Consider the following 24,192-nt stretch of genomic DNA (forward strand, 5'->3'; position numbering starts at 1 on the left):
TTCGTTACGAACCGCAAGTTATAATTTCAAATAAACCATATGCGAGAATGTCAAAAGTTGACATATGATATGTCATTCTATTCAGAGTGTTATTTTCTATCGAATAAAGTAAAAAAGTACCGAGGGTGCCATTTAAAAATCAAAAGTTGGTAGTCATTTCCGGTGAAACAAGAAGTGACCGAAAACAATTGAATGCGTCAAGTAATCCTAATTTATATCATATACTAACATACCAAATCTGGTTTTTTAATGGTAAAAATAATAAAGTTATAGGGGTGAGCCACTTTTGAGACGCACCCGGTATGTTATTCTGATGTATAAGCTATATTATTGTAAACTTTCATTAAAATCCGTTCAGTAGTTTTTTGCGTGAAAGATTAACTAAAATGTACACATTCATGCATCCATACATCCAAACCATCTAAGATCCAAACAAATTTTCGCGTTTATAATATATATCAGATCCTCTACTCTTTGACTCGGCTACGTTTACTACCCTACTCTATATCTACGATGATCGCGGAGTCGATTCAGTGCGCGTTCTCTAGTACAGAGCACGGTATAGAATAAATATTTGCCGTTCTTGGAATAAATATCAAACTTGTATAATATATTGTTTGTGAGTGATGAAATCCATGTGATTACCGTGAATTGTTCGGTATTTAAGAGTCCAGTATACTAGTCCGAAAAAGTAACGAAATAAATCTTTGGTATTTGCCGTTTTATATAAAACTGGCTGGGTCTTTTCACAAATATGAAAAAAGAAATTAAAGATAAAGGATTATACTATGTCGGTATTGTAGCACATTTTTAGACGACTTCTTTATTTTTACGATTTTGATGGTCAAATATCAAAAAATTATAACTTATGTTTGGACTAAATTTTCTCGAAAATAAGACATGATTTAAAATTCCGTTACAATACCGACACAGATTGAAGTTTTGTGATTATAATTTATATATCTTTGTAACATATTGCTCGCTATTTCATAGTAAATTCTGCTCTGCAAGCCCTAATCCCAACAAATTTAAAAGTTACATTTTTTCGCTGAAACCACGTTCCTTTGGAATTATAGGTGTGGCTTAACACGACAGGATCGGACTACGGTTTAGTCGGATTTCTGAAATATAGTTTACCTAAATTAAAATATTTATTATCCACTAAATTTATTCTAGATATATATTTATTATACTTTAAAAATATTGATTGAAATAAATTTAATAGTCAATTTAATTGGTAAATTATAAACGACAGTTTCTTGTAATTCAAAAACAAATTTTATTAATTTCATATATAATATAATTATTAGTTGTCTAATACATATACAGGGTGAATCTTAAATAAGTGCAAATATTTTTAGGGGTAGTATATTTCGACCCCAGAAAAACAATTATGAGGTTTTCTTGGCGAAAAAAAACTTGAAAATTTGGAACTTTTTGAATTTTTTTTGGGGAATTTTTTTAGTTTTTAGTTAAAAAATATAATTTGTTGATAATATGGCAACATAGGTAGTAGATTAAATTTACAAGAAAGAAAATCCAGAAAAGATCCAGTGGGTTCTCAGAATTTTAGCAAAAAAAATTTTTTTTGGAGATTTTCCATTTTTTTGAAAGTAGAATATCTCGGTTATTTTAGTTTATTTGAAAAACGGTAAAGAGAAAATATATTTCTTTTATCGAGATCTACCTACTAGCCCTGAAAATATTTGCACGTATTTAAGACTCACCCTGTATAAATAACTAAATGATATATATAAGTCCAATCACTTGTCCGAAAATTTAACAAAATGAGTGTCCAGCATTTAAAATTTTTAAATTTTTATGCAAAATAGATTCTTGAAAATTATCGTGTTTATTTCAATTAGACTTCATGGAGTGGAATTACAGAACTGGATTCAAAACGAGATTATTTTTATCAGCGCGAAGAAAAAAGCCTAATAACATTAAAAAATATAATAGGTAGAGTAATTTAGATTCTGAATAAAATGAAAGTTAAATATTAATTAAAGTATTTTTAGAGCTCGTGCACTCGATTTGCCTTGTCTTACTAAAAGTATTTTGACTGGATCCCAGGAACACGAGTAAGTAATTAACAAAATCTATTTTATATAAACTAAAATATAAGATACAGAGATTGAAAAATAATTAATAATATAATAGGAAAATTTTGTATCTTGAGAAGTGAAAAAAAATTGTTATGTATAGAATCAATTCGCCATGTACATAAAATATTGACATCTCTGATATCAAATTTGCAGAAACATAGAAACACACAATCAAAAAAAAATATAATGTAATAAATATTCCATAAGGATAATCCTATGTTTAGAAATTCCATCAAGTGATCAAAAATAATAGTGAGTAAAGGTATATACTTATACCGTATGATCGAAAAATAAAACGACGTCCAGTTGGCTTGAAAATGAACATCCATTACATTCCCCATAGGTATAATTTTACATATAAAATAACAGCGATCTTCATTTCATAGCCATCGCTGACGCCGTTTTTTTTCTATAATATTATACCCACAATACTTGTGTATACAATATGTTTGGTTTAATATGTTACCAAAAACACAATATTTTTTTTAAATTTTTAATGCTATTATCACTCAGTCATTAGTACAGACTACAGAGTACAGAACAAGTAAAATTTATACAATAGTGTCTGTTATACCGTAGTAAAAGGCAACGATAATTCACTATTAATATATTGACTTTGGTTTTCCATTACCTATACCTTTATTTATTTTTTAAATTAATCATAAATTTTTCTAGAAAAAATTATGATAAAACTGTTTATATTGATTGGGATCCGCCCAGTTCAGAATGGCACGGATCTGCGACCATCAGATTTATAGAGGTAGGAAGAATGACTTCAACGAGTGGGCACCCAAAAACGTTCTTATACAGGGTGGCGCATCTCATTCGCCTCGGTTGATTATACGAAAACGGAAAGATGTAGGAACAAATTTTTTATGGGTATATGTAGTGAAGCAATGTGCATAATTTAAAATTATTTTGAAATGTACAGGGTGTGTCAGAACTAAGATCCATACCAAAGTTATATTTTTTCTTATGGAACATACACCCGGTATTTTATTTCATTTTTGGATTCTTGGGCGTAAAATAAGGCATTTATTGTAAGGGTTTGATATGTTTAAATGCTTCGGTTTTTGAGATATTTAAAGATATTTAAATATGCATGCTATAATAAAAAAGTTTGTCAACACCCTGTACATTACTTTTCAGAGTTAATTATTGTGCTGGCTTTGAAGCCAGAGGAATACATTTTATTAAAAATTGTATTGCTTCCTTAAATGTATACAGGGGTATCAAAAATTGCTGGTCTATTTTAAATATTTATTTTACATAAAAACTTCGTTATTTCAAATACAACACTATGTATTTTTTAAAATAAGTCGAAGCAGATTTAAATGCTCTTTCAAACTATATTAGGGTTTCCTATACCTATTTAGCTCAGATTTTGAATAAAAAGCGATTTTTCAATAAAATGGCAATCCAGATCGCTGGTGTCGCCATGGCAATTTGCCATGGCATTCATAGTTAGTAGCTATTTTCAAATTCGACATTAATTTATGGACTTTATTTAAATTTATAACTAATTTTTTTTTATTTAATTCACCTACAACAGTTTAGTAAGTATTTATTATTTTATCGAGAAAAATAAAGAAGTAGTTATTTGATTTATATTACGATGACTTGTAGATATATTGGATTTTCTATAAAAGAGCCAATTAAGGCAAATTCATTTTCTTTACTTCCAAGGACCGGTTTCTGTCTAATATATTTTTCATATACCACACTATCAGCTTTGAGAAATAAAAAAAGTAGTTTTTCAAATGAACGCTTGTCAAGAAAATTCCTATTTGGATATCTTTGAGCAAAAACCCTTGAGGCCAACAAGCAATTGTCCTCACAAATTAAAATCACTATAGTAGTAACATATTCATTCCTTCCGCCAGCAGATACTGCTTCATTTTTTTTGATAAAATAATAAATACTTACTAATTAACCTTATTGTAGGGAAATTAAATAAAAATTACTGTTATAAATTTAAATAAAGTCCCTTAATTAATGTCGATTTTGAAAATAGCTACTAAGTGTCACTAGAAAATTGCCATGGCGACACCAGCCATCTTGATTATAATTTTATTGAAAAATCGATTTTTATTCAAAATCTGAGCCTGATAGGTATAGGAAACTCTAATATATTTTGAAACAGCATTTAAATTTGCTTCGACTTATTCAAAAAAATACATAGTGTTGTATTCGAAATAACGAAGTTTTTATGTAAAATAAATATTTAAAATTGACCCGCAATTGTTGATACCCCTGTATACATTTAAGGAAGCAATACAATTTTTTAATAAAGTTTATTTCTCTGGCTTCAAAGTCAACACAAGAATTAATCCTGAAAAGCAATGTACTGGGTGTTGACAAACTTTTTTATTATAGTATGCATATTTAAATATCCTTAAATATCTCAAAAACCAAAGCTTTTAAACATATTAAACCCTTATAATAAATGCCTTATTTTACGCCCAAAAATCCAAAAATAAAATAAAATAATGGGTGTGTTCCACAAGAAAAAATATAACTTTGGTATGGATCTTAGTTCTGACATACCCTGTACATTTCAAAATAATTTTAAATTATGCACATTGCCTAAAATGATATACCCATAATAGTAGTTTTCGTATAATCAACCGAGGCGAATGAGATGCGCCACCCTGTATAAGTAATAACAATTGATAATTTGCAATTTGTTCTAGTTGGTTCTAGAGTTTAATATTGTCTTTTGTCTTATTGGTATAATTGGTATTCCAAAACCATTGATGCTTCCAAAACCAAAGCAGCAACAAGGGTAGGAGTATTTAGGGCAAAAAGTAAATACTCCGAACTAATGGGTACTTCCCCCAGAATCTATTCTATTCTTAAGATTATCAGAAACTAACTTAAAGCGGATCTCAAGAACCTGGAAACTCCATCCGTAACCTGGAATGGGAATCCTCCAACGGTCTAAACATTTTAAAGAAGATATTTAAATAAAAACGAAAAAATCCAAGATGGTGGCGGTTTTTTACAAACTTCCCGTCGAAATACCCAAGTTTTTGTTTATATACCTAAAGGGTGAATAAATAGTATATTGAATTTGGGTAAATACCATTATACCGGATATCGGGTATACCGGGTGCGTCTCAAAAGTGGCTCACCTCTATAACTTTTTTATTTTTTCAGATAAAAAATGAGATTTGGTATGTAAGTATATGACATAAATTAGGATTGATTGACGTATTCAATTGTTTTTGTCCCTTCCTGTTTTACAGGAAATGACTACAAGTTTTGATTTTTAAATGGCACCCTCGGTATTTTCTTTTTATGTGACTTTATTCAATAGAAAATGTCATTCTGAATAGAATGACATATCACATGTCAACTTTTGACATTTTCGCTTTAAAAAAATCGTATTTTATATTTCAATCTAGAGTGCCGTCAATCAAGAATGGCCGTCTTAAAAACACTAATTTTCAAAACAAGGGGCCTTGGAAAAAATAGATTTGATCGTCTAACGTTTTTAGTGTCCTGTCCTAGTCGGTTAAAAGATGCCCAAATTGTATTTTTAATCATGTCTCAATTTTTTCAAACGGAATGAGGGTGGCTTATGAGCATATTTGGAAAAAGCATTTTTTTACGAATAATTTGGTACCACACACTTGGTATTTCGAGTCAAGTTGACTTTATGAACCGCATGTTACAATTTCAAATAAACCAAATGAAAAAATGTCAAAAGTCGACATATCATATGTCATTCTATTCGGAGTGTCATTTTTTATCGAATTAAGTAAAAAAATACCGAGGGTGCCATTTAAAAATCAAAAGTTGCTGTCATTTTCGGTGAAACAGGAAGTGACTGAGAACAATTGAATACGTCAGTCAATCCTAATTTATGTCATGTACTAACTTACCAAATCTCGTTTTTTTATCTGAAAAAATAAAAAAGTTATAGGGGTGAGCCACTTTTGAGATGCACCAATGGGATACACCCAATCATACTCACGTTTTTAATTTAAGGTATTCTAACAATTTTTAAAAACAATTTGTTGTTAAATTAAAATTATTGAATTACTAATATCGTTATTAAAAAATAGGGGTTGATGGTAGAAGGGTGAATATTTAGGGTTGTATATATTTTTTAATGCCACATAAGAAAATAAAAAAATTTGTTCAAAAAGTAAAAAAATGGGGTGGACCACCCTTAATATCATTTAGGGGTATAAAAAATAGGTAACAACCTATTCTCAGACCTATTAAATATACATATAAAATTTCATCAAAATCGGTTAAGCCGGTTTGGAGAAGTATGGCATATAAAACTATTAAAAAAACAACCCCTAGTAAAAAATAGGAGTTGATGGTAGAAGGGTGAAAGGTTAGGGTTTTATGTATTTTTGAATGCCACATCATAAAAAAATTGTCCAAAAAAATAAAAAATCGCCCTTATTACTTAGAGGTATAAAAATAGATATCAACCTATATATTCTCAGACCTACTAAATATACATATAAAATTTCGTCGAAATCGGTCAAAGCCGTTTTGGAGGAGTATGGTAACTGAAACTGACACGAGAATTTTATGTATTAGATTATTCTCTAATCTTTGCTTCGGTTACGTTTACTATATACTACTCTATGTGTACGATGGTCGCAGTCGCCGGTGCTGTGGCAGCAGGAGTCGATTTAGTGCGCGTCCTCCTTTAGGAGAGCACGGTATACTCGTAATATTTACGTTTTATAATACATTGCTTGCGAGTGACGGAATCCATGCGATTACTGTGAAGTATTCGATATTTAAATTCATTATTAACAATCTGGGGAAACGTACGTGTGTTTATGCGTTCTCTTTTTGTGTTTTGCTCTGACAACAAATTATTAATTGTGCACCATGGATGTGGTCTTCAATTTAATTAATGTTAAAACGTTTTTTAAATATTCGTACAACGAAAGGTTAGAATTAAAACAAAAAGGTAGGCCATTGCCAGACCTTGTCATCGAACAACCTTCCTCGAGCAAAGGCAAAAGTTATTATACACGTAAATTTACTAGAGACATTTACTCGAAAAATAACTGGATTTGCGGATGTAACAGAAAAAATGCTTTATACTGTTTTACCTGCTTACTTTTTGGTGGCGGGGATAAAGCTTGGACGCAAGTGGGAGTCACCGATTTAGAGCACTTGACTAAGAAGATGAAAGCACACGAGAACTCTAGAAACCACCTTCATAATTATATGGAATTTATGTTGCTAGGAGCAACCGATTTTAAGGCTCAGTTAAATTCTGCCTATTGGATAAATGAACAGAGGCATAAAGAAAATGTATCAAAGAATAGGTATGTTATCTCGAAAGTGATAAATTGCATTAAATTTTGTGGAGCTTTCGAAACGGTTCTTTTGGGACATGACGAGGGCGATATTCCCCATAATCCGGGGATAGTTCCCGGAATAATAAAGGTTTTTGCTGAAATTGAGGCAACTTTAAGCGAACACTTGAAGAATTCTTCGGTATTTAACGGCTCCTTCAGAGATATACAGAACGATCTGTTACAGTGTATGCTTGAAGTTTGCCAGGAAGAATTGGCCGAAGAAATTAAGAGTTCTCCGTTTTTAGCAATCATGGCGGACGAAACGAAGGACGTTGTTGCCAAATCCCAAATGATAGTAATCGTTTTTAGATATATCCGCGACGGTGAGCCAATCGAACGGTTTTGGAACTACCTTATTCCTGCGCAACGCGATGCACGGGCGCTCAGCGACACAATTTTAGCTATTGTAGATCCCCTAATTCAAGATTCACCCAACAAACTGATTGCGCAGAGTTACGATGGTGCGGCGCCGATGAGCGATCAGAAAACAGGCGTTCAAGCTTTAATTAAAGAAAAGTATCCTTTCGCTCACTATGTACATTGTTACGCTCACCAATTGAAGTCGATTATGTCTAAAGCAGCTTCCACAAATGGACAAGTACGCATGTTTTTTGAGCATTTGCAAACCATTCTCGACTTTTTTAATAATTCGTCGCAAGTTGCAGAAGTGTTGAACAAGATTGTGATGCGAAAGAGTCTTTTTCGATTGGATTTAAATATACGGACCATAAATGTCGTGTACGAAAATAGAAAGTCCCTTATTGAGTGTACGAAAAAAATAGAAGATCGATTCAGTAACGATGCTATCTCTAGTGCAGCCCCCTATATTCGTCGTACATTAAATGATCCGGTCTTCAATTTCTGGCTCACTTTTTTGCATCGTGTGATGCTCCACATAGAAACCCTATCTAATCAATTGGAAGAAAGACAAATCGACCCCAATCTACTAGGCGATTGTATAAAGAAATTTGAACTTAGTATCGTTCAGATTCGAGAAAATATCGATCAGATCATTAGGGAAGCATTAGAGATAAGCGATGAGTCAGCGAACATCAAACCGATCAAACCTCATATCCGTGTTGCTGCTATAAGCGTGTGTCATATTATCATATATTGCGCAAAAGATCGATTTCATTTTAAGGAGCATCTGGTAGTTGCGTCGCTATTCTTTTCGGAAAACTTTGGGAAGTATTGTGGTACGTTTCCCGAGGACAAACTCACTTGCGCGTGTTCCTGTTATCCCTCGCTCGATAAAAACCGATTACGGAATGAACTCTCAATGATTTATTCTCGAATTGATTGCAGAGCGTTAAATGGTGCACTACCTTTTCTAAAATTTATATTGAAAAACAATCTGGGAGATACATTGAGGGAAACTAGGAAATTATTGGAGATTGTGCTAACGATTCCCATGGTAACGTCGGAGAACGAACGATGTTTTTCAACTTTAAAACAAATAAAAACGTTTCTCAGCAACTCGATAAGCGAGGATCGTTTAAATATCATTGGCTTAACAGCTCTTTCGGTGTTATCCATTGAAAAGAAGTTTATCACGGGAATAGGGAATTTTAATGACAGAGTTATTCGAAAATTTGCCAATACCAAAGAACGTAGGATGCATCTAATTTTTAATAGGTAAGTCTTTTTTAAATTTGCAGAAGAATTATTGAGGAACAGACTTTCTAGCTGCATTTTGTCCATTTTTTCGAATTTTGGCCAACAAAAAAAACTGCCACGCTTTTTGCAAGAAACTTACCGAAAAACTATTATAGGTACTTGAAAATAATCGTAAAAATAGTATACCTATATCTGAAAAATCTAGTTTTGATGATATCTGAAAAAAAAATGAAAAAGACTGTTGACTGTCCTTATAGTAGTAGAGGTAAAATTTCGCTTTATTTTTCTGCCGTATCCCCTAATTACATGGTCCCCAGTCGTACTTCCTAAGTAGTATTATTCAAACAATAGAAAAGTTGTAGTACAAAAAAAATCTTCATCTGGCAATGACAAACAAACAGCAGTATATCTACAGCACGCAAGGACATACATGGAAGTTTAAAGTATTTTCGCCATTTAATTTGAATGGGATTCAATTTATTTAACACGTCGTTTCTGGCATAATATTGTAACTCTTTGTATGTAGTTTGCAATACCACCTTTGGTTGAAAATCTTAAAAAAATAGACAAAATGCATTAGTAAGTCTTCTCCTCAATTATACAGGGTGTTTCAAAACAAATGCGAAAAACTTCAGGGGGTGATTTCTTGTTCAAAATAAAGGGTAGTTTGCTTTATAAACGTTGGGTCAAAAGTCAACCATTAGGGAGATATCGCGGTACAAAGATGGCGGAAAAATAATGTTTTTATTTTTTATCTTGAAAACGAAAAGAGATAGACTAATGAAATTTTACGGAAGCATTACTGTTATGAAACCACACTTTCTGGTAATTTTTTCACTTTTTTAAAATGAGTGGATGGGGTTGAAATAAACTACCCCTATCATTCTTGTTAATGAAATTTAAAGAAAAATCTTAAGAAGTTAATCTGAAGATTCTTAATCTAAAAATATTTTTAGTCCTGACATGTAATGCTTTACATTTTATTTTTTAATTTCAAATCGGTGAGTTTTATAAAAAAAATACAAGAGATAAACAAGTTTCTAAACAAACTAAACTATCCAAATTAATTTTTTTGCATGTGTATGATAAGATTTTTCTTTAAATTTCGTTAACAAGAATGATAGGGGTAGTTTATTTCACCCCCTTCCACTCGTTTTAAAAAAGTGAAAAAATTACCAGAAAGTGTGTTTTCATAACAGTAATGCTTCCATAAAATTTCATTAGTCTATCTCTTTTCGTTTTCAAGATAAAAAATAAGAACATTATTTTTCCGCCATCTTTGTACCGCGATATCTCCCTAATGGTTGACTTTTGACCCAACGTTTATAAAGCAAACTACCCTTTACTTTGAACAAGGAACCACCCCCTGAAGTTTTTCGCATTTGTTTTGAAACACCCTGTATATACAGGGTGTTCCAAATTCGACTGGTATCTATGAAACTGTGTGAGAAAGAGATAAAGGGTGGCGTAAATTTTAGCAATGTTGCCTGTTGATAGGTCAGCGCAGTGATAATCTGTTTAGCAATTGTACTCAGGGGCGGATCCAGAATTTGGGAAAGTGGGGGGACTAGACTCAAAACTTTACTGAAAGTATATACATCAGAGTCGTTTGTGACAAAATAAATTAATAATATCGTTTATTGGGGTTTGAGCCAACAACCCCCAACCACTCCCCGAGGATCCGCCACTGATTATACTTTTATCTTTGCCATTTCAAATTTCCCGATTTCGTTTTTATTTTTTTACCAGTTTATTTTGTTAGAAAAAATCTATGCAGTTATTCTCAAAGAAACTTTCTTAGATTCATCCTTTGGTGACGCAAAATATCAATTTATGGCCATTCGTTTTTCTGGAACCATCATCAACTTTATTTTTTTTAAATACGGATTGGTTTTTTATTTCATTTTTTAGAAGCTTAACTAACAAGGGGGATTATTGTAGTAATTTCACTTTGAATTTTCTTTACAAATATTTAAGATGTTCCCGTAGATTTCTGTGTTATTATCGGGTTAATTATTATAGTTTACGAATATTATTTTTGTGGGTTATTTTTTTGATATTGATTGTAGAGGCTGTGCAATGCCTTCTATTAAAAGATCAGCCTACGGGCGGACTTTTGTTTACTTCATCAGCTGTACATACTTAGATATTGGGTTAGATTCCGTTTCATATTTTGTCGGTTGATTTTTGGTTTTAACTCTTTGATTTTTGGTATTATTTATTATTGTAGTGCAAAAAACTAATTATTTTGGTGTTGAAGTGACATAAACTACTACCAGATATATGGTCACTCTCGGTTTCGCACAAAAAATAGAAATTTTAAAATTACACGTTGTGCAAGTGATTTAACCTAAAAGTGCCCATACATTTTTACTTATCGTGATTTTTGTGTGTGTTTTTAAGACTCTAACAATTCATCAATAAAGCTTAAGTGGAGTGTGTTATTGGTGCTATGCCTCATCTTTGTTGTGTTCCTGGTGGAAAGGATGGTTACTAAGGATAGTTATTATACTAGGCAGCCTAAAGTGTCCGGAAGAGCAAGAAAAGTGGGTACGAGTTATAAATCAAGAGAATTTTATTGAAAATATCTTTAATAAATTTAAAAATAATATTCTCCCATGATGGTATTAATGAAAACTGGACAATTATGTTTATTTTATTCATATTGTGGAATCTCCACTCCAAGTGTTGCTGGTTCAGCTTCGATAGATTCAAACACGTACGTAGGTATTATGATCTAGGGAAAATAAAGAATATGTGTATTAGAGATCATGAAAAAGATTATTATTTTGAGTTCAAATTTTAAAAAAGATTTTGTAAAGACAAGACTGATACAGTTTAAAAGAAGAATGTGTTTTTTTTGATAATATATAATGTATGTTAAGCATAACATATATTTGTTCAGTAATTTTTAATGAATAGTATTGATTATTTATAATACCAAATTAATATCAAATATTTAAGTGATGGTTGAATACAATATGAATAAAATAACAATAAAATTGGTATATTTGCATAATACAAAATTAAGTTTTAAGAATAAAGGTGTTACTGAAAATACTAAGAAATTCATATTTCTTTGTTTTAATTGGTCTAATGTTATTTACATTTTACGTAAGAATTATACCGTATCATCGAAAAAAATCGGCGTCTAGTTGGCTTGAAATGAACATCGATGACATTCCCTAAATAACTGTACACATAAAATAATTAACTAGAATTTTACAATCTTGGAAAATTTGATATTCTTGAACCTTGATTCTAAATATTCTAAATTTTTTGATTTTCTTGGAATTTAGGTTCGGGAAAAACGCTGATTGATTTTTCATTTGGTTTTTCATTATTTTTATTTGGTTTAAAAAAAACGGTTCGGCTAACATTATAGCCTCCATCATTGTTGTGTCATATGAAAAAAATAGTGTCGAATATAATCCAAAAAATTGCATATAAAATATGCACACCACGCACATAATGTTTACTGCGTACTCCATAGTCAATGTAGATAATTTTAGTGTTAAGAATAATAATTTTAAAAATATGTGGTCATCTTTTGATAAGTTTATATTAGTTTATTAATTGCAGTAAACATTATGAGGTGTGAATTATATTGTATATGTAATTTTTGGATTATATTCGACACTATTTTTCTCATGACACAACACTGTGAAGGCTATAGTTAGCCGAACGTTTTTTTTTAAACCAAATAAAAATAATGAAAACCCAAATGAAAACTTAATCAGCGTTTTTCCCGAACCTAAAATCCCAAGAAAATCAAAAATTTTAGAATAATTTAACATATAAAATGCCAGCGATCTTCATTTCATAGCCATCGCTGACGCCTTTTTTAGATAATATTGTATTATTTGTAAATATAATTTTTCGAACATTGATACTTGCAAAATATACATATAAATTTTGTGAATGCAAATAATAATACATCACTATTAGTAGATATTCAATGTTTTTTGTTAAATTAGATCGATTTTCAAACCCCAAAATTTAAAATATATTTACATTTTACCCATTATCTTATGTACCTATACATTATTTGTACATTGTAAAACATTTGCTGCATATGTATGGTTCATAGTTTATTTGCCAAAGTATTTATTACTATAAATAGGTATATATGTTGTAGTTATTAACTGTATATTATGTATATTTCATTTAAACTATATCATTTTTAAAATACAAACCAAAAATCTGAGGAATAATTATGTTTTCCATGTATTCTACAACATATTTATTAATCCGTTATATCTAACTAGCGTGACGTCATAAATCTCGCCCGTAGGCTGATCTTTTAATAGAAGGCATTGGGCTGTGGTAGAGGTTTAAGGAGGCCTTTCAGTGACGTAATACACGTAAACCAGCCCGTTGAAAGCTCGCACGTAACCAGCGCATTGATTTCCGTGATGAAAATTATTTTATACTCAGCCCTTTGCTCAGCCCTGGCTATTCTTGGAGTATTGGCAACACTGACAAGTAGTTAAATGTTTCTGTGGTTGAAATGGAAAATGTCAAATCAAAAATCAACTATCATCAGCTGTTTGTGTTTGCGTAAATTACAGTGTTTTTTAATTTCAATTTTTTTTTGTACGGTGTGGAATTGAGATAAATTAAACATGACTTTATAGTAACGGCTCATTGCCAAGCTTGTAAAAAATAGCCGTTATAACGAAAACAAATAATCATTTCATCGGTAAGTACCTTATTCGGCGTCAGCGAGTTATTACTTTATTTTTTTATTATAAACAACCACTTCCTAATTATTTAGGTGGTGTTATAAAGTAAACAATTAGTACATTTACTTATTTACTATCTACCGTGCCCGGTGAACCGTAATTAGTGTAAAAGCTGAAAGCAGTTTTTTAGGTGCATTTTAATTCAAGTGACGACTAGAAAACTAAGAAAATTTTGAAAGATAAAGCACATAGATAAGTTTATGGCTTATAAGACCTTTTACCGACCTTTTTAAGACTCAAATTATCTCAAATAAAGATTTTAGGAATAGATTAATTAATTTTCTTCTAAAAAATGAAACTAATTCCTGACCACAAATTTAACTTTCAACCAATACAGTTGTAAAGAATTGTTGTACCTACTTGGATTCCTGATTTTTTATAATTCCTAGTAATTTTGAAACAAAAGTCTTCAAATTGTGTTAAACTCCAAAATAATTAGTCAATATTGAAGTACAGTAATGTATGGATAGTCCGAACCCTCTATAATCTGTAATACTCTATAATCCGAACACTCCGAACAACACCCCAATTGTGTAAAATGATATCAATCATCTGAACACACTAAATTCTGTAATCGAAACTACTTTAGATGACTGTAAGATAGAAAGTTATCTGTAAACCGAACGTATTCGGATTATAAATATAATTTCTTATGACTTCTATAATTTGGAAGTTTTGGTAAACTGAACTGGTTCTACTAACTTTCTGTTCGGATTATTCATACATTAGGTACTGTATTTCATATTGTATAAGGGGAGTTTCAAGTCAAGAATATAAAATTCGCTCAAGATTTAGTTGGTCTAATTTTTTAAAATACAAAAAAATTTGTAAATATTGTTTAGCTGTTTAGAATGAAAAGTGGATGTTATATGAGTTATAGAGTGTTACAGTTACCACCTACTATGAAAAAAAAAATTATTACTTAATGGTTTTCAATTTTTATTTCGTAACAAACCTGTATTTATTTAATATCAACATTCTCTAATGTAAACGCAACATCATATTTATCAAACATGTCATACAGCATTCATTTAAATCATTAACTGAGTGAAAAATTTAGGATGTATTCCGTTGCTTATTACAGTTGAGGGTTGGAACCTTTGGTGTTACACAGCAAAATAAAAACACTAAATCACCACAATACACCAAAACACTTTTACTTTTACACTGGACGCGCGTTTTGCTAACCATGTTAGCATCATCAGCAGATGATTATAAACTGCTTGCCTTGGTTATGGTTTTATGTACCATTTCTATCAGTTTCCAGAAAGTTTTCTTATTACGGAACACGGTTCCTGAAAAAATCGATTATAACTGTCACCAAACTAACCAGCGCGAGAATCTGGTTTTTGGTTTTGTTTATCAATCAATGTCATTTATGTGACAGAAACATAGGACAGAAGTCAAGCAAATATTGGAAGTTCAAGTGAAATTCTCATTTAATTTCTAAAATTTGTAATAATATTTTGTGTTTACATCGAAAAGCAATGGAGGTAGGCAGTAAAGGTAAATAAATTGCATTAACTAGATAGAATGAGTTTTTAGGACCATTTAAACTTATCATGCAGCCATTGTTTCTTAAAGTCAGGAACGTTTAGAGAAAACATAAAAACCAAGACAACAAGTAATCGTGAATGTTTTGTAAGCTATAAAAATATAAATATTGATTAGATTTGTTTATTTAATATTGATCTGTTTTAATATTAGTCCTGCAAATCTTCACTTGAGCTCTCTAACGAGTTTAACAGTTTATTAATAAAGTACTTTTCAGTATTAAACTCCATTGAAAAGAAGAAGCAAACGTAAAAGCAGAGAATAGGTACATTAAAAATGCATAAAAGATAAATTTTATAATAGAGGTATTGAAATTTAGAAAACGTCAACATTTGACGTTTCCAGTATTTTACCGAACCGTTCCGCATCAAACCAAATATTTTTCAGGAACCGCTCTTTACCGTAGTTTACCGGTCTGGTTCGCTTGGTTTTGCAACGGAATACAGCCTTAATTAATTGATAATAGGGAAAAATAATTGATATTTTTCTGTTCATTGTAGGTAAAGGCGATTATTTTTAAATATCGGGTGTTTTTCAAAAGTGTGTGGTTCACGCATATAACTTATTTATTTTTTCAGACAAAAAGATATTTGGTATGTTAGTAAAAATATGACATAAATCAGGATTGATTGGCATTTTCAATTATTTTCGGCCACCTCCTGCCTCATCAGAAATGAATACAACTTTTGACTTTTAAATAATACCCTTGGATTTTTTTTTACTTTATTTGATAGAAAATGACATTTTCACTTAAGTAAATGTATTTGAAGTTTCAATCTGGAGCATGGTTGTGTTCATAACAACAATTTGATTTGAAATACCAAGAATGTGGTACCAAATTATTTGTAAAGAAATGCTTCCAAATATAACTTCCAAATATGCTAATGAGCCACCCTCGTTCTATTTGAAAAAAATGAGTTATAATAAAAATACGGTTGGGGCATCTCTTAACCGGCCAGAAAATGTCACTAAAAACATTAGACTATCCAATGTATTATTCTAAGGCTCTCGATTAAAAATTAGTAGTTTTAACACAGCCATGACATTCTGATATTTAAAATACTAATTTTTTTCAAGAGAAGATGTCAAACGTTGGCATATGATCTGTTATTCTATAGTAAAAAAAAGTTGTAGCTTTTTCCGGTGGAACAGGAAGTGACCGAAAGTAATAATTGCCTCCCGAATCCTCATTTATGGCATATTATATTAACATACGAACTCTCGATTTTATATCTGAAGAAATAAAAAGGTTTGGGGGTGAGTCACTTTTCAAAAACACCCGGTATAGATAACAAAAAATAATTTAAATATGAAAATACCTAATTAACATTAATAAATTGTCATTATATTACAGAACTATAACCCTGTTAACGCACGGTATAAGTTCTTTCCGTCTTCGCTCGGTTTGCTCCGATTGGTCATTTTTCGAAAGTTAAGTTAAATGGACATAGGACAGAATAAGCGGATACAGAAGGTTTGTTCCAACGCCAGAGGTACCGTTCTTGGTACGGTTACGCTTATGCACAGTAGAGAAAATACGTTCCAATAACTAGAGAATCGTTTAGGGGACGATAACTTTTGCGTTCCAACCAGAATTATATTTCATATCTTCGGGTATCATTCGTGAACTGTATTCGGAATGGCGATTTCGATATTAGTCTAAAAGCAAGCATCAAGTTTTTCAGTTTTTCTTTTATTTCTTTGGCTATTTTCTGTTTTTAAAATGCATATTCCTCACGTTTTATTTGGTATTTATCGTTTTTATAAATATCTTTATAAACATTTCGTGTCACGTTGTTTGTCCGCGATGGACTCCTAAACTACTGAACCGATTTTAATCAAATTTTGCACACTGTGTACAACCTATATTAATAATTAGGTTTTGAATGTGATTCTAAAAACAGTTCCAAAAAAAGTTCCAGCCAGCATTTAATTTTGGTATAGTAACAGAACTGTCCAAGTCGACACAATTACCGTTCTAGAACGGTACAGGTTTCTGTGTTGGAACCTCGCTTGGAACAGTTCTCTAGTGTAAACCTAAGGTTTGTTCCAACCAGCATTTCGGGATCGTTTCGAAGTCGTACTCGAATCGGTTTTCTTGCACTTTGTTAGCATGCGCGCACTTCGAATAGTTTCGTGACCGTGCAAAAAGTATCAACGTTGGAACGCTTTGTGGGTTGTTTCCGGGACTGTCAAAAGTGTCAAGCCTGCGTGTATCGTTCGGTTTTTGTTTTTTTTTTAGAATTTCATAACATAACCCTATTATTGTTGTTTGCAAATTGCAATAATAATAATTATTATTCTTGAAATGGAGAATCAGAATCCAGTAATTGTTGGTAAGTGTTGTTTCAACTGTATACTCACTAACTCACTTACCTATCCTCTCTTTTATGATCCTGTTATGCGTAGTTTCCTGTTATTTCATTGCAGTATAGAGTCTTTGAACATTATTTTATAAATAAAAAATTAACTTTTGTCCACACAAACTCACAAGCAAAATTATAACGCACACGTATTCGAATTCGTAAAAAATAACCAAGACAGAAGCATCAGCCGGACGCCAGACCAGAATCAGCTGTTAAAAATCGATAATCCCTGCCAATATGCTTTAATGCACAAGTCAACCCAAACAGTGCTCAATTTGGACCATGTACCGAAATTACCGTTCTGAAATCGAGAAGTGTCTAGCACTAGCAGTCAACTATTGAGCTTGACCAATCAGGTTGGTTAGCGTGGTTATTTGAAGGGTGTTAATTCATTTGTGTTTGTCAAAAACTCTAACGTGACTGGTCGGGCTTAATAGTTGCTTGCTAGGGCTAGACACAAGTCTGAAATCGTAACTAAACGATCCTAAGGTAGGTTGGTACGCAAATAGGATCGTCCGATAACCGTCAAATCTCGGTTGGAACACTTGGTTCGGTGACGGTTCTGCGGCGGGTTGGAACAAACCTCTAGTGTCATCTTTGGAAAAATGACCAATCGGAGCAAGCCAGGCGACAAATTTTATTACTACGTGCGTTTAGCGAACAGGGTATGCGTTATTTTTTGTAATTTTTTGAATGTCGTCTGTCGAAATATTGCCTAATGGAACAAACTAAACAGTATGCAGTATGTCTCCGGATGCGTATTTCTATAATAAGCCATGTAGACAGCATATATGGTCTCTAAGCCCCTTCGAGGTGGCTATCGGTCTGACTCACTGCGACCTTTTCGGATCCACTGTGGTCCTCTTCCGATCTTTAGGTTACATTTTCCTATCATTTCAAAAACTCTAGCAACTTGGAGACTGAACGTTGCTCTGTCAATGGCCTATTACAGAGAACCGCACATTTGCCAGGCTGTCGCACGGACATAAAATGTGTTCTGTCGTTTCTTCTTCAGATTAACAGAACCTGCATACGTTTCCCAAGCTTAGTTCAGTACTGAAGATGTCTCTAACGCAGTATAGAATGGAATGGGGAAATGCGTCAAATGCGGGATAGTATGGAGTCTTCTCAGCATTACAAGAACGATGAATGGAGAGTGATCATATTTACTTACGACGTGATTTAAATCACGTAAGCATTCTTAGCCGCTTCTTGTAGACAAACCGCCATTAGGATGGCTGAGCAATGCAGGTTAGAGATTATGTTAAAAAATATAAAACCTAAAGTAGAAATAGAAAGTTTAGAACTTAAAAGTTGTTCGGATTACAAGGCTCTAATTAGATGCAAAATGGTGGGCAGTGATTTTGCCGAAGAAGTTAAGAGTTTTATCGAAAAATTTAGTACCGAGACATGTACAAACTGGATAGTTAGAAGAACTTTTCCGAATTTACAAAGGTTGCTCTTTCGCAAAATTTTCGTATGTCAGCATAGCGATTTTAACAAGAAAGCCGGGAAACGGGCCAATTTTAATTCGAGGGACAGGAACAAGAGATGTAATGCTCAAATTGATATTAAGATAAAAAAGAAAACTAAAACCACTATCCGACGGGACAAATATTTGAAAAATGGCTTGAATGCTCAAATACAGGTCTGTCTTAAGTTAACATCGTTGTAATTTGCTCACACAACATTTATATGAATATTTTTAGATTGATTTCCAACATACACATCGAATTAAGGTGGCGGAAGTCCTGTCATATCTGCGTATGTCTACCTCGACAAGGGAAACTTTTATTCAATATTTTATTGATGGATATTCACCGGCTGCTGCGAAAAAAATACATGAATCTAATATCATGGCAAATTGTGAGGATGGAAAAGAGTTGATGTCCACTTTGGCGAACACAAGCCTTAATCCAACAGACCGTCAAATCTACAATCTATATGACAAATGGAGGTAAGATTATTAACAGAATTTTTTGATCAACAGAATTAGGGACGAATTGATACTCCACGAAACAGTAAAATAAACAAGAAACAACGGAAACGTTTATAATCAGGCACGGATTCAGACATGACCCTCTATCTCCAGTACTATTTAGTGTATAGCATTAGAAAAAATTCAGAGAGGGCGTTCTGTATACAAAAAGACCCCAATGCCTAGCCGTTGCATTCGATTGAGTTATCGTAGCCAGAGATCGGATAGAGCTGATATCGGCGACCAAAAGACTCGAAGGTCAAGCGCAAAAAGTAGGCTTAGTATTTCATGAGAAGAAAAATAAGTTTATAGAGTGGTCAGATAGGATTTTTGAGAAGGGAGATGCCTAGAAATAAATTCTGTGAGACCAAAAAAAAAACGAAACAAGTTGGAGGAAGTAGTACATTCACCTATCTAGGAATGGTATTTATAAGGAATCCAAATTTTTGTTCTAAAATGGTTAATCCCGTTTATACTTTTCGACGAGCACAAACTTTTATAAGGAATTAATTTTTATCAAAAAGTTATTAATAAAAAAGTCCTCTTGACAATCTGGGGACATACTGTATATAGGGTGATTTACAGCGATGGCACGTTAGACTTTATAGAGAACCGGTGATTTGTGGATTTTTACACACAATATTATTACACACATTTTACACATTTAAGGCATCTGCTCCATCTTTCTAAAATATTTTCAGCATTACAGTGTTGTAATATAGCCAGCCCGTATATTTTTTCTTTTTACTAGTCTTCTTATTGAAACTATAAAATTCTCAGGTACAAAACTAGGCGAAGCGCCGTGTTGTGACAGTCTCGAATGACAATAAAATTTTCGAATAAATGTCAAAACAATATAGGGGGCAGTATTGCGCGGTTGTGGGGTGCAATAACACTCAAAACAACCCTCCAGGAACAGTATTTTACACCTTCCCAACTGTACCACATCGCATTGAACAAAGGCAAAAATGGATTGAGGCAGTTCGCCGAATAAAGTGAGTAACATATTACCCAGTAACATAGTCAAAAAAATAATCAGCATAAATATGCTTAAAGAGAAAATATCATTTGATATCAATATTAATGGTATACCTTTTTTTAACCAACTAGTGTTGAATTTTGTTATGAATGCCTTATGAAGCCACTTGTGTACGATACCGGTCTTCAGATTTAGCAAACCGCTGTTTAAAATCTACGTATATATACAGGGTGGTCCGAACTGTATTCCGGAAACTTCTGCAACATATTCTGCAGATAAAAATAAGTAAAAAAGTTCTTATAAATGTATGTCCTAAAATGCTTAGTTTCGGAGATACAGGGTGTAGAAGTTTCATTTTTATTCGATTTTTTCTATAATATATATAAAATATATAATATTTCTATATATAAAATTTCCGAAGTAACGTCAATATTTGGATGAAAATTGGTGTCTGAGAGTTTTTTGACATGAGAAGTTTGATATCGATGTCAATATGGCTCCTACCTTTGGCTCCTACTTGTAGAGGGCGCCACCTATCTATTTTTTAACTGGTTTGAAGAGTAATAACTTTTTGTCCGTACCTGTATAAAACTAGCTAGTTAAAAAATATACATTTACGATGTTTTTTACGTAAAAAAGGTCTCTTGGTAAAATTCGCTACTAAATGGTTCTCGAGATATTTGGAATCGAAATTACCAATACCTGTCAGCATTGACATAATTAAACATGTTGACTAATTAGTTATTAGACTAAAACTTTGAATAAGAAGACTAAGGAAGGAGCATAATGCTATCCATGTATTCATGCATGGTGGGCGGAAAAAGCACCATAAAAGCACTCTAGGGTGGGAATCATTGACAGTTCTGTTTGACGATTCATTTGACACATTTGAATTTGATTTGAAATTTTGTGGATTTGTCAGTCTTTACGGAGCTTATTTTATGTTATTTATTATTTATTCTACTACTGATAGTTGTATAAAGGTAGTAAATCTAGATGGAAATTGTGGCAGAACTTAAATTAACAATGACATTATCGCGATTTATCGAAAAAGTTTCTAAAATAGTTGGTTGTGTAGCGTGCGGTAGATCTCGGCAAAAATTGAGTGAAATAATGGAACAACTTTTCGCTAGTGAGTGACTATATAATATACATACGTGTAGTAAACCGATCATTTATGAAATTCACTTAAATTAACTAAATTATATATTTTTCTTGCATTTTAGCTTTTATTTATTACTTGTCAAAGATTAGATGTCAAAGAAGAACGTTAACAAATTAACGTATCTAAATTCTTTGACATCTAATCTTTGACAAGTAATAAATAAAAGCTAAAATGCAAGAAAAATATATAATTTAGTTAATTTAAGTGAATTTCATAAATGATCGTAAGTCAAAACTTACCTGCTTCAGTAGCGTATCGGATGTTTGTGTTAATAAATACTTATTATAACTTATCTATTTTTATTAGAATTATATATTTTTATAACAATTTTAATAACTACCAACATTTGTTCACAACGTAAAATAAAACAACAAATTATTGAGTCTACCCCCACGTCTACCCTACATCATAGTTTTACATTTTTCAAATAAAATTAGAACGACACTGATAAACCGGAATTTAAGTCGGCCATATTTGAGGCCCATCGCGGTGTACCTAAGATTTTTGATATGCTCCTTCCTTAGTCTTCTTATTCAAAGGACTAAAGTCATAAATTTGTTGTGCCAATGTTTTTGTGCCAAAAGTTCAACAGAAACTGTTTTATCGTCGTTTTGCGAAGAAAAATTTATGATTAGTTTAAAAAAATAAAAAAGTTCCAAAATTTCTCATTTCAGTCAAATAACTATCTACTCAACATGTTTATTTTTAGTCAATAATGACATGTATTGACTATTTCCAATCTAAATATCTTGAGAACGGTTGCTCGTAGCGATTTTTACCAAGAGACATTTTTTAAGTAGAAAATCACGGAAATGTATATTTTTTCACTCAGTAGTTTTATACAGGTACGGACAAAAACTTATTACTCTTCAAAACAGTTAAAACACATGTAGGTGGCGCCCCCTACAAATAGGAGTCATTTTGACATTAAAATCAAATTTCTCATGTCAAAAAACTACCAGACACCAATTTTCATCCAAATATTGACGTTACTTCAGAAATTATTTGGAAAAAATCGAAATAAAAATGAAACTTCTACACCCTGTATCTCCGAAACTAAGCATTTTAGGACATACATTTATATGAACTTTTTTACTTATTTTTATCAGTAAAATATGCTGCGGAAGTTTCCGGAATACAGTTCGGACCACCCTGTATATACATACATGAACCACTTTACGGACCACGTTGCTTGTAATGGCTGAGGAGTCGGTATTTAGTGTCTCGCCACAGGCTTAAACATATAAGAGCAATTATAGCACGTTAAAAAAACGTGTCGAGTACCTACACTACCTCATAGGTGGCGTGGAAATGTGTGTATAATATACAGGGCGATTCCTTTAAGTCGATCATGCTTTCGGGGAATGATAGGGGTCGAAATATTAATTTTGATATAGCACATTATGGGTCGGAAATGCCTCTTACACAAGATATAGGGTGTTAAAGTTTTTGAAAAATTAAATATATCCTTTAATAGTTTTTTTAACAGTTGAAGGTATCGTTATAAAATTTTATTATAGGAGTCTACTTAACAAAGCCACTTTAAATATAAAAAGAAGAGGTTTTAGTTTCAACCAGTGGCATAGATGTTACCGCTGAAAAAAAAAGAAAATTGAATTTTTAGAGTTTTTTTTTTACTCCGTTTATTTCCAAGAAAAGATGTCTCTTGCAACTTTCTCGTATCTAACACCATTTTGTCACAATTTAAAAATAAATTTTTTAATGAGAATCTTAAATATAGCGAATTATTATAATTATAGGGCAGAAACACATGTGCATCGTTAGCTCCCTTCATCACTTACATGTGAATTTAAATAGGCGAAGATTAGAGTTACACACCTTGGGCAACTTTAGTACTTTTTGCTATTAGCTCCTTAAATATATTTTTAAAAAAATTATAAATTTAAACTAGATTTTTTTTTATTGTTAATAATAAAACTCTTAGTTTTAAGGTAGTTTAATAATTGGCATATTTAATTAAGGTTCTCATTAAAAAATATATTTATTTTTAAATTATAATAATAAATATATAAATAAATAAATAAAATGGTATTAGATAGGGGAAAGTTGCAAGAGACATTTTTTCTTGGAAATAAACCGAGTAAATAAAACACTCGTATCACATCTACGTCACTGGTTGAAACTAAAACCTCTTCTTTTTACATTTAAAGTGTCTCTGTTAGGTAGACTCCTATAATAAAATTTTATAACGATACCTTCAACTGTTAAAAAACTATTAAAGAATATATTTAATTTTTCAAAAATTTTAACACCCTGTATCTTGTGTAAGAGGCATTTCCGACCCATAGTGTGCTATATCAAAATTAATATTTCGACGTTC

The 24,192-nt window shown here is 31.9% G+C and overlaps 1 protein-coding gene across 1 annotated transcript in view; it reads left to right on the plus strand.

Moving 5' to 3' along the window:
• The first annotated feature begins 6,784 nt into the window (after positions 1-6,784).
• The window catches only part of LOC115885760, a 35,524-nt gene continuing 18,116 nt past the window's right edge, over positions 6,785-24,192 (plus strand). The window contains exon 1 of the mRNA XM_030904774.1: positions 6,785-9,082. Coding sequence (XP_030760634.1) covers positions 6,969-9,082 — 2,114 coding nt within the window. The 5' untranslated portion in view covers positions 6,785-6,968. The remainder of the gene's footprint in view (positions 9,083-24,192) is intronic.

Source organism: Sitophilus oryzae, unplaced genomic scaffold (genome assembly GCF_002938485.1).
Source record: "Sitophilus oryzae breed Bouriz unplaced genomic scaffold, Soryzae_2.0 scaffold_111_pilon_pilon, whole genome shotgun sequence".
Lineage (NCBI taxonomy): Eukaryota > Metazoa > Arthropoda > Insecta > Coleoptera > Curculionidae > Sitophilus > Sitophilus oryzae.